General features: G+C 48.8%; 1 protein-coding gene across 1 annotated transcript in view; it reads left to right on the top strand.

The window, feature by feature from the left end:
* The window catches only part of HMCN2 (hemicentin 2), a 769,579-nt gene that overhangs the window by 682,673 nt on the left and 74,406 nt on the right, over nucleotides 1-12,500 (top strand). Inside the window, exons 72-74 of the mRNA XM_085613971.1 lie at nucleotides 6,461-6,602; nucleotides 8,544-8,685; nucleotides 9,635-9,762. Coding sequence (XP_085470097.1) covers nucleotides 6,461-6,602; nucleotides 8,544-8,685; nucleotides 9,635-9,762 — 412 coding nt within the window. The remainder of the gene's footprint in view (nucleotides 1-6,460; nucleotides 6,603-8,543; nucleotides 8,686-9,634; nucleotides 9,763-12,500) is intronic.

Raw genomic sequence — 12,500 nt, 5'->3', positions numbered from 1 at the left:
TTCTGCGTATTGCATGACTCTCCTGCCTTCACACTTCTGAATATTGCATTACACTCCTTCCTGCACATTCGATATACCCAAGACCTGAAAGTGACGGGGTATATCAGAATTAACCGGGGTGTTCGACAGGGGTGTATCCTGGCTCCATTCCTCTTCAACCTGTATATCAACGAGTTGGAGGAATACTTGCTAAGAACTGGAGCGGATTACCCCTATGTAGGCCGAAAGGGCGTTCCAGTTCTGCTCTACGCGGACGACGCTGTCCTTATTTCAAGGACAGCAATCGGCCTTCAGACACTTTTAAACTCCTTCTTTGATTTCATGGAGTCTCGAGGCCTAAGTATTAACAACTCTAAGTCCTATGTTATGAAGACAGGCCTAGGGTCACGAAAATCTAATCTTTTTAACATAAATGGGGAAAAAATTCCAACCACCAAAACCTTTTCATACCTCGGGGTCCTTCTTGATCATCAATTATCTTGGGGCCCCGCTGTTCTTAAGAAGAAGGGCGAGGTAACCCGCGTTAACGCAGCCATACTTGGCTTCGCGAGAAAAATCGTCAATAGCCCGGTGGCTGCCTTGCTTAAATTATACCAGGCCAAGAGCGTTGCCGTTGCTTGCTACGGAAGCGAGCTCTGGGGCTACAGCCAGACGCGGGACCTGGAGGTTGTAGAAAATAACTTTCTGAAGAAGATACTGAGGCTGCCAAGGGGAACCGGAAACTTCTCGGTACACGAGGAGCTAGGTGTGCCCTACCTTAGTGATAGAATAGCAGCAAATCCCCTATTGTGTTGGATGAACTGTTGGCTAAATAACGACATACCTCTTACCCATGATATACTAAAAGAAGCTTTAACATGGGATGGTAGGTTCAAGGTCCCGTGGCTGAAGTATATTAACGATCGTCTTATTGAAATAGGACGGCCTGACCTGTTTTTAACCCCAAATTTCATTACTAAATCAGATGTCACTTTTGTGAAAAATACATTCATGACAACCAGGTAATTTGCCCGGGAGGAGGTTGAGCTCCAGAAAGACAGTGTTAAGAAACATGTTCTACTTAAAACCTGTCTACAAATGGAACCATATCTATCATGGCCTATGACTGGCTACGAACGTTACCTATTAACAAGGTTCCGTTTTGACCTGTTTCATCTCTTACTGGCGGTACCGAGTGGGGCCCATCGAGGTCAAGTGTAGCCGGCTGCGACGGGAAGTCTCCGCAAGATCTGGCACACTTTTTATTTATTTGTCCTTATTACATAGTACCTCGGAGGCTATATCTAAAACCATGCCTGAAAGAACTGAAATTAGCACAGATCAAACCAGCACTTTACTACCTTCAACTCCTGAAATATGACTGCACCTTATTTGTATGCAGTTTTCTGAAATTAGCAATTACTTTCAGGAAAAGTATGGAGGGATAATTATGCTGCTATTGCCGTTAGGTATTTTTAACTTTTTTACCTTGTTATAATTATTTATATTCTTAACATGTTTATTCTGCCTGTTACTCTTGTTTTATATTGTTTATGTAAATTTTTGTCTCACAAATGAAATGGATGGTTTGATTTTAACTGTATGTTTATGAATTGCGCTTTTATGATTGTAAAGTTTACAATCGAATAAAGTCATTTGTACTGTACACTGCTAACGAACACATGACTCTCTTGCCCGTACACAACTGTGGATTGCATGACTCTCCTGCCTTTACACTTCTGCATATTGCATTACTCTCCTTCCTGCACATTGCAGCAGATTGTATGACTCTCCCACCCGCACACTGCTGCGTATTGCATGACTCTGCTGCCCACACACATTTGCGATTGCATGACTCTCTTGCCTTCACACTTCTGCGTATTGCATGACTCTCCTGCTTTCACACTTCTGAATATTGCATTACTCTCCTTCCTGCACATTGCAGCAGATTTTATGACTCTCCCACCCGCACACTGCTGCGTATTGCATGACTCTCCTGCCCACACACATTTGCGATTGCATGACTCTCTTGCCTTCACACTTCTGCGTATTGCATGACTCTCCTGCCTTCACACTTCTGAATATTGCATTACTCTCCTTCCTGCACATTGCTGCAGATTTTATGACTCTCCTGCCCGCACACTGCTGCGTATTGCATGACTCTCCTGCCCACACACATTTGCGGATTCCATGACTCTCCTTCCTTCACACTTCTGCGTATTGCATGACTCTCCTGCCTGCACACTGCTGTGGATTGCATGACTCTCCTGCCTGCACACTGCTGCGGATTGCATGACTCTCCTGCCTGCACACTGCTGCGGATTGCATGACTCTCCTGCCTTCACACTTCTGCGTATTGCATGACTCTCCTGCCTGCACACTGCTGCGGATTGCATGACTCTCCTGCCTTCACACTTCTGCGTATTGCATTACTCTCATGCCTTCACACTTCTGCGTATTGCATGACTCTCCTGCCTGCACACTGCTGCAGATTTCAAGACATTCCTGCCCGCACAATTCTGCATTTCCATGACTTTCCTGCCCCAAATACTTCTGAAGATTTCATGGTTCTCCTGCCCGCACATTGCTAAGGAACACATGACTCTCCTGCCCGCTCAATGCTGCAGATTGCATGACTATCCTGCCTGTTCACTGCTGCATATTGCATGACTCTCCTGCCTGCACACTGCTGTGGATTGCATGACTCTCCTGCCTTCACACTTCTGCATATTGCATGACTCTCCTGCCTGCACACTGCTGCGGATTGCATGACTCTCCTGCCTTCACACTTCTGCGTATTGCATTACTCTCATGCCTTCACACTTCTGCGTATTGCATGACTCTCCTGCCTGCACACTGCTGTAGATTGCATGACTCTCCTGCCTGCACACTGCTGTAGATTGCATGACTCTCCTGCCTGCACACTGCTGTAGATTGCATGACTCTCCTGCCCGCTCAATGCTGCAGATTGCATGCCTCTCCTGCCCGCACACTTCTGCAAATTCCATGACTTTCCGGCCCCAAATACTTCTGAGGATTTCATGGTTCTCCTGCCCGCACATTGCTAAGGAACACATGGCTATCCTGCCTGTTCACTGCTGCATATTGCATGACTCTCCTGCCTGCACACTGCTGTAGATTGCATGACTCTCCTGCCTGCACACTGCTGTGGATTGCATGACTCTCCTGCCTGTTCACTGCTGCATATTGCATGACTCTCCTGCCTGCACACTGCTGTAGATTGCATGACTCTCCTGCCTGCACACTGCTGTGGATTGCATGACTCTCCTGCCTGTACACTGCTCCTGGATTGCATGACTCTCCTGCCTGCACACTGCTCCTGGATTGCATGACTCTCCTGCCTGTTCACTGCTGCGTATTGCATGACTCTCCTGCCTGCACACTGCTGTAGATTGCATGACTCTCCTGCCTGCACACTGCTGTGGATTGCATGACTCTCCTGCCTGCACACTGCTCCTGGATTGCATGACTCTCCTGCCTGCACACTGCTCCTGGATTGCATGACTCTCCTGCCTGCACACTGCTGTGGATTGCATGACTCTCCTGCCTGCACACTGCTGTGGATTGCATGACTCTCCTGCCTGCACACTGCTCCTGGATTGCATGACTCTCCTGCCTGCACACTGCTCCTGGATTGCATGACTCTCCTGCCTGCACACTGCTGTGGATTGCATGACTCTCCTGCCTGCACACTGCTGTGGATTGCATGACTCTCCTGCCTGCACACTGCTCCTGGATTGCATGACTCTCCTGCCTGCACACTGCTCCTGGATTGCATGACTCTCCTGCCTGCACACTGCTCCTGGATTGCATGACTCTCCTGCCTGCACACTACTGTGGATTGCATGACTCTCCTGCCTGCACACTGCTGTGGATTGCATGACTTTCCCGCCCAAGCACTGCTGGGAGATCTCACTGCTATGGATCTCAATCTATGCTATATGCAGACTGCTGTTAATCTCATGTTGTCCTCCTTGGATGCTACTGAATGATCTCACTGTAATACTCCCCTCACACTGGGGGTATCTCAACGTAATACTGCCGCTCACTGCAAGGTGGTAATGTGCTGATGCAGAAGTGGTGCTGCGTTGGTGCTGAGTTGCTGCTGAGGTGGGTCTGCGGTGGTGTGATTTTGGTTGCACTGGTTGTGCACTGATGAGGTGGTGGTGTGCTGATGCTGAGGTGGTGCTTAGTGATGTGGTGGTGGTGGTGAGGCATGGTGAGGTGGTGGTGCATAGGTGGTGCTAAGTTGTTGGTAAGATGGTGCTTAGTTCTGCTAGAGAATGAAACTTCGAAGCAAGATGTTGTGTTTGTATAGGGGGTAGAAATAAATATGTGAGCACGATTTATGTTCCTTCGTGCACATTTTGTGCGCACCTTTGAGACCCAGTGGCTTTGCCAATGGTTCAAGTCATGCTGTACAGCATGACCAATGCTGTGCAGCATGACCAATGCTGTGCAGCCTGACCAATGCTGTGCAGCATGACCAATGCTGTGCAGCATGACCAATGCTCTGCAGCATGACCAATGCTGTGCAGCCTGACCAATGCTGTGCAGCCTGACCAATGCTGTGCAGCATGACCAATGCTGTGCAGCATGACCAATGCTGTGCAGCATGACCAATGCTATACAGCATGACCAGTGCTGTGCAGCATGACCGATGCTGTGCAGCATGACCAATGCTGTGCAGCATGACTTGTAAAATAGAAGAGAGATGGTATATTTTACTATGCAGCAGCAGGTAGCAATATCATGGTTCTCATTAGTGGTTTATATTACAGATAATATTAAATAATGCACAACAATCAACCTCTTCAAGGGCAGGAGTATTGTAGGCATTAATGAACTAAAGCACAGGGGATAATCTGATCTCATGCGAATAAAGGAGAGAGAATGTTTTGCTCACTTTTATAGGGATTGTTTATACGGCACACATTACAAAAGGAATTGTACAGAGATGCTTCAAAAACGTTTCTGTATTAGCCAATGAAGCGGTATTCATTTTCACCTAGTGTAATAGGATGAAAGGCTGAGTCAGCAGTACTGTAACGTGCAGGCTGAATACAGATATCTTACCGCACATGGATCTCTGTTTAACGTTGCTTGTTTGAGAAAGCAACTGAAGGAAATAAAGTGCTCTAGTCGCCCCAAAGCATTTCGAAAAGTGGGAAGTCTATGCTGGGGTGACACAGAAAACTGTCAGCGTCATATAAAAGCACGAAACACGGGGACAGAGAAATACTCCACTCCTCTCGGGGGAGTCACGTCCTATGTTGCAACAGAGAGTCTGCCTCCGATGGAGATGTCTCCTTTACTCTGCGTCTTCCTGTATGCACAGCACAAGTACATCGAGCAATTGATGACAGGCGTCACATACCAAACTGACAATCATCTATGCATTTACCGAAAATGAGGGTTTAATAGGCTGACTGGAAAAGCAGGGTGGTAAAAATGAAAAGAACAGCAAAAGCTCATGTTATGGATACAAAAAAGATAACGACTCATTTAAAAAGAAAGAGCAGGCATGTTAGGTGGCAGGATCGACAAGCACTGGAGGAGCCAGAGGCTTTAACCATACTCAGTTCACTGCTTCCTTGTCCGCAGAATTCTGAGTGCCTACACACAGCCATCTGCGGACAAACAACGGCCTAGCGGTGCAATATTTCATGACGCTTGTGGAAGGAAAAAAAACTAGATCACAAGAAAAACGTACATGTGCAGCTCACACCATATATCCTCCTGTAGCACAAAAACAACTCAACACAGCCAACGCAGCAGAGGTGGAAAGAAAACCCAGGTAACGCCTTGAATGGTGCTACGGCCCCGCCACCGCAATGGAAGATGGACTTGCCTGAATGTGTCCAATCAAATTCTCCTAAGAGTGACAATCTGCCCGTTATAGTGTAATTGTGGAAGGGGCCATGCACAGCTAAACAAGAAGCGCGAGCAAAAAAAGGAGACGGAGAGGGCGAAGCGAGTGAGTGGCCGGGACATGTGGGCGAGGAGAAAGGCGCGCGCGATTGGGAGAGCAGTCTGCTCATTTTCAAGCTCTGCACTCGTGCTTGTGGCGCGCCGCTGCTCGCTCCCGCAAGGGGGATGCCGCCGTAAGCACAAGTGTGTGCTTGAAAATAATGAAGAGTGTCAGCTAAAGGCCCTCCTATGCAGCGCATGTGCGCTGCATAGGCGAGACCTAAAAATCTCCATTACTTGCCTTATAATGCGTTGTAATGGCATGTGTTGTAATGGCATGCGTTGTAATGGCATGTAATGTAAAGGCAGTTTTGTTGTAACAGTTGCGTTGTAAAGGTAGTGCCTTGTAATGACTGCGTTGTAATGGATGTTTTCCCCTGCACACTGCTGGAGATTTCACTGCTCTCCTGCACTCATGCTTCTGCAGCTCCCAGTGCATACATCACTAATGGTGCCATGCTCACTGAATTTCTTCCCTGCCACTTTCTAGGCTGATGGCCGCATACAGTTCCTGGCGAATGGACGCTTCCTGCAGATCCACAGCCTACGGGTGTCGGACAGTGGAGAGTACAGCTGTATTGCTAGAAACACCATTGGGCGACTCGTCCTGCACTTCCACGTGGAGATCCAAGGTGAGTGCTGGCGCTATCGAAAAGAAAACCTGACGACCTGGGATATTAAATCCTGATTCGTAAGATGAACTGCAGTCCCACGTGCACTCTACGGAGTGTCCTGAGTTAGTCTTAAGGCCTGATTTAGATCTTGGTGGACGGGTTACCCCGTCACAATGGTGATGATATCCCGTTCTCCGAAGTTTAAATCCCATAGGATAGAATTGAATTTATATTTCAGCGGACGGGATATCCGCCACCATTGTGACGGAGTAACCAGTCTGCTGAGATCGAAATCAGACCCTTATTCTCAGTGAATCCCTTCAGCAATGATAATCACCCAGGTCCTGATTACGATGTTGGTCGGAGTTGCCTCCGACCGACATTGCTGCGGATGGGGAACCGACCGACCTCAGGTCGGCTGTTCCAACACTGCAATTAGGATCGCAAACTTCCATTTTTCAATGGGAGCTTGTGCTGCAGGAAGTTTTCAAACATTCCTGCGCCGTGTGGCACGCATTGCCACACAGTGCAGGAATGTGAAGGGAAGCACCATAGGTGCCCCCATGGCCACATGTGGAGGGCCGGGGGGAAGGGGGTCCTGCTAGGGGCCTCCAAAGACACTTTCCGACAGCAGTTCCATGTCAGAAAGGCTGATATGGAACTGCTGTTGGAAAGTGCCATCTTAATCCTGATGGCAGAAATGCCATCCTTAAGGGATTATGAGGCCTTTCCGACTGGCCAACGAGCTCCTAGAGCCCGTCGGAACCGAGTCGGATTCCCCAGCAAGTTCAAACTCTGACCACCGTCATTGTAATACAGTGATCGGAGTTTAAACCTACAATGTCGGTTGGAAAGCCTCCCACCAGCGCTCGGAGGCTTTCCAACACCCATTGTAATTAGGCCCCCAGTGTGGTGGTAAAGTTGTGATGCCGGTAGAGATGAACTTAAAGATTACTCTGCGATTGCCCATTCAGGATAGAGTGAATAGGTTTATCCATGTCTGCCCAGTCTCTATTGGTGAGGGGTATTTTCTCCCCGTGAACTCCATCCCTCCCTCTTCTATTCACCTTTTATTCACCTTTGACTGCTGCAGTCCTGCGATCTGAAGGTGGAGGGGTGCTCCTTCCTTCCTGCATCCATCAGCTTCATCAAACCTCATTTTCAGGGACCCCAGATCTCCCCTCTACCCCCTTAACAAGGTGAAAGTGAATGCTCTTTTCTTCTAGCTCCTTGGATTCTGTGAAGTACCCTGACCATACAGGCAATCGTTGTGCGTTAAGGGCTGAAATCCAGCTGCTCTGCAAGCGCGTCTTACACAGGAATCGGAATTACGAGTTGACTGATAATCATCTCACCCTTGTAGTTTTCCTCTGATAAACCCTGGCAGGTCACCGCTGCTAAAATGTAGCGGGGTGAAAAAGCCCCCCCAAAAAGGCAAAACATACAGCATTTGGTGTATTAAAAACAGATTCTGCATATTATACTCCGTTATCCTTTTTTAAAACTCAGAACAGAAGGTATTTACCACACGTGCTTAATACCTCACCCTATTCTTGCAAACTAACAGCGAGGGCCATAGACAACTTTAACAGTGATAACTTCACAGAGGCCTCAAGATGGCCGTGCGGATTGGCGCCAGCACAGATTAGTAGGAATGGAGTCAGAGTGGTACATTTCCAAGGCCAATGTAATGCAGCATTTTCAATGAGATTACATATCTATTCCGGTGACCTGATTTACTGTTATCTGTTCTGGAGTCTGTGATAGCTTGCAGGTCAAGGGCCTCTAGACAGGTGCGTGCTCACAGAAACACACCTGCACAAGTTTGCACAGATAGGTACACGTACACATATATACAGGTACCTGTGTGTAACTGCAGGTCCATATGATCCACAGGTTTGTGCACAAGATCACCCAGCTGGCTTGCCCTCACCGGTGTCTCCTTCTCATCCTTTGCAGTGGCCCCCTTTATCCAGCCGAGACCCTCTATCCTGAGGCTGCATGTGAACCAGACTGCTGAGCTCCCCTGCAGGGCGGAGGGCTCCCCCCAGCCCACAGTGACCTGGCGGAAGGATGACCGTGAACTGAAGGAGAGCGCTAGGTAAGGAGGTTCAGAGGGGGGGCTGGAGTGCAGGGATAGTCGCCTGTGGTGAGGAGCAGAGACACGTCTCAGCTGCTACCTGCCTTTTATTTTATACTATCCAGTGAAGCCCACAGCAGAAGTGTTAGGGAGGGAGTGGAGAAGGTTACAGGGAACAAAACTAGACAATGAGTGCTGAGGGCTCCTGGTTGTCTGAAAAAATGCCAGTGTGTTATGTTATTGCAAACATCTGCAGAGGCTGCAGAGTACAGAGAGGAGAGAAGGGCAGCAAAGGGAGGGTTTCTTTTCGGTGGATTGTTTGTGTTTCATTATGCTCCAATGACTGCCATAAATCTCATTTACTAACCTCAACTTTTTATTTGCTTCCTGCCTATTGTATCTCCCACTCCATTGTGCCTGGTTCTCCAACCTCTGCTCTCATCTCCCTCTTGTTCCATCCATCTCTCTCGCCCTCTCTCTCTCTGTCTCTCTCGCTCTCCCTCCCTCCCGCTCTTACTCTCCGTCTCCTTGCTCGCTCCATATTTCACCCTGTTCCTGTCACTCCTTATCTGTCTCTCTTGCTCCCTCACCCTTATCCCTCTCTTCCACCATATTGTTTCAATCTCTGAATCCCTGTCCCTCACTCTACATCTTTTACTGTCACTTTTCACTGTTTCCCATACCCTGTCCTCCTGCCTTGTTATCATTACCTCTCACGTCACCATTCTCATCTCGCTCTCTCCCTCGCCCCCTCCCTCTCTCTCTCTCCTACTCTCTCTGTCCCTCTCTCTCTCTTCTCTCTCTGTCCCTATCTCTCCCTCTGCCCTCTCTATCTCCCTTTCTCTCTCTTTCTCTCTCCCTCCCTCTATCTTTCTCTCCTTCTTTCTCTCTCCACCCCTGTCTTATGTTGCATTCTCTCCATCCTGATTTCCTTCCTTCCATTCCACTTCTCGCTATGGCTCTTCCTCAGATTGGCGTTCCTTCCTGATGGGTCCTTGCGAATTCACCCTGCCCACATTCAGGATTCTGGATATTACCTGTGCACGGCCTCGAACTCCGCTGGCGCGGACCGACGGAGCATGGAACTAAGGGTCTTCGGTATGTGGTCAGCGCAGCTTGTCAGCCGGACAGTGATCAGGGTGTGGGATCCAACAGATGGAATCAGTAGGGATAGGAGGACAGTAGGGCACCAACCTTCAGCAGATCATCTCAAGAGCAAACAGAGCCGCCGCTCACCTACTCTTGATATGTGTGGGGTAAGATGAGCGAGACCAGAACTACACTTCCCAGGGAACCATTCAGTAATGCTGGAGCGGCTGCCTGGTTTCACCCAGTAAGATTTATTTAGGTTTAGAACCTAAGATAAATTGAATAAAAAATAAAATAGAAAATATTGGCCCTGATTTATATCTCGGAGGATGGGTTATTCTGTATCAACAGTGATGGATATTCCGTCCGCCAAAATATAATTTTTTTTAGGATATAATGGGATTCACATTTCAGCGGATGGGCTATCCCTCACCACTGTGTAGGAGTAACCCGTCTGCCTAGATCTAAATCAGTGCCATAGCTAGAGATCAGTGACACGCTGCATATACCAATAGTGCTGACGTAGGAAATATATAACAGAAAGAGACAAAACGATAGGGGTGCCAGTGGTTGCCGAGGGCAGTCTAAGCAGTGAGCTGAGTCAGCCCCCTAAGAAAATGGCCTGTGTGTTTGTGATTGTGGAAGGAGAGGATAGCCCGGCCGTGTCTTTGTGGTCTGCACAGTGCCGAGATGGGCCAATGTTAGCACAGCAGTGATCGACTAAAGGTGGTGGGGCGTAAAACACTTACACGAAGAACAAGCCTGTGCACTGCAAACTACGGTATCAGATGTCTAAAGAACCGGTGCCCAGCAGTGAGGGCCTCGGTCCCTCTTCAGGGCTTTTAATCCTTTCCATCAAACTTCCTCACTGAAAAAGCACCTGGAGTGATGTACAGGATGCCTTTTCACTATTGCCCACAGTGCCTTTCCAAAAACCCTTGGACTGATCACCACCAAGTCTGTAATCTATGTCTCTCTCCCGTACACGACAACACCAAGTGTTGGGTCTGCTTTATTTTCTGGTCCAAAAGACCATTTGGCACTGATGTGAGCTCATGTGGGCTCATCGGAGGATGCAGCTCCAGGATCCAGAGACTCATGATATTTTTGGGGGGCAGTACATTGAGGCACAACAGGAAGAACAGCCAGGGCCATCAAAGCGAGAGCTTGTCTATTTATCTCCAAACGTCAAAGCAGAATTCTCCTCTGATTCCATGGAGGAACAGCAGCAAGAGCCCAGAGCTGATAATGTGACAAGCAAGACTTGGACCACGAGTACTGTCTGACGGCCACCACAACACTGCTCAGCGGTCTTGAGCCACAAGCGAACGCCTCCATCATAAAGGCCAGGCCGCTAGTCCTGGGTCTCATAGTCTCAGCTGGGCTAACACTGCCTTGGCCATGGTCGGTGCCGAGTAAAATCTTTGGAGCCAAGACCGACCCTACTTTCAGGCACAGACCCAAACCAATCCTTGAAGGCAGTAAGACATTTTGGTGTCGGCCTTTCCATGGCTTCTCCCATTGCATGTGCAGTCACCCAAGGATCCAGACACTCTCCCGGTCTCTTGAGTTTCTACATGGCCCCAAAAGCCCTCATTCTGGGTGCACACATGTTGGCTTCGATAAGTATGTGGCCGATACTCAGCTTTATCTCAAACTGAAAGAAATGAACAGTGCTTCACCAAAAGGTACCAACGTGCCTGAAGCAAGTCTACAGCTGCCTGCAGTTCAGCTGGCTCTGCTACAAAGTCAAAGCCAGAAGTCCTGTGTGTGGTCCCTGTTGCCCCTTCACCTGTTCGTTTCACGTGGCCTGACACTAGAGATCCTGTTCCTGAGGTTAGCCGTATGGATGCTACCTTCGACAATAATCCCACATTTTATTCTCACATGAAGTCAGTTACCAAATCAGCCCCATACCATCCGCAATTACTTTGAGGTACCCTTCCTTGTCTCTAAATAGATTGTACCAGCCCTGGTCTTTATAGCATCTCTCCTTGGGCAGTTATAACAGTGTTCTTGCCAACTCTGAAATGCACATATTCCTCATGGCACTTATTATGTTTACATTTCATATCTGATAGAGACATCTAGCCGCAGATTCCTTAACTTAGAATATCTCCCCAGGCGTCAGACTGGATCCGGAAAATCTTTTTTCCCCCAGCAATACCTCTGCACGCCAGAAGGTGGCATCACCCGGTTCCATCCTGACGTCGTCCACAGAAGTGACGTCAATGGAGCCATATTTTCTTCTTTTCCGCGTCCTAACCCGGATCCGGGAAAGTGATACCTCTGGCCTGTTTTTGTTATCTTCAGGCCTTCTCGACACCTTTTTGCGTCAAGGAACAGTGTGTTCGATGCCTGCGAGCTTCAAGCCGTGCCGGTCCTGCTCGAGACAGATGTCAGCGACAGATCCTCAAAAAATCTGTATGTGGTGCTTGGGCGAGCATCACGACTCCGTGGAGTGCGACGCTTGCCGCCAGCTGCGGCCGAAATCCCTGCGGGAACGCCGCATGAAGCTGCTGTCTGCCAAGATGTCCCGAACGGACCCCTCACGACACCGGTCTCCTTCTCCAGCTGAGACGTCCACGCGGTGCCAGTCCTCACAGGAGGATGTTCCTGTTCGGGGCAGGTCCCGGGACCGTTGCTGTCATTCGCCTACCTCAGGTAAGCACAAACGGAAGTCGTCGGCTTCGCATCAACATCATGTTGGGGCACGTGGCTCTCGGTCTTTGCCGGACTCGGGCCCC

The sequence above is a fragment of the Triturus cristatus genome, chromosome 1_2, assembly GCF_964204655.1.
Source record: "Triturus cristatus chromosome 1_2, aTriCri1.1, whole genome shotgun sequence".
Lineage (NCBI taxonomy): Eukaryota > Metazoa > Chordata > Amphibia > Caudata > Salamandridae > Triturus > Triturus cristatus.
This window is presented reverse-complemented; position numbering and strand designations above follow the sequence as displayed.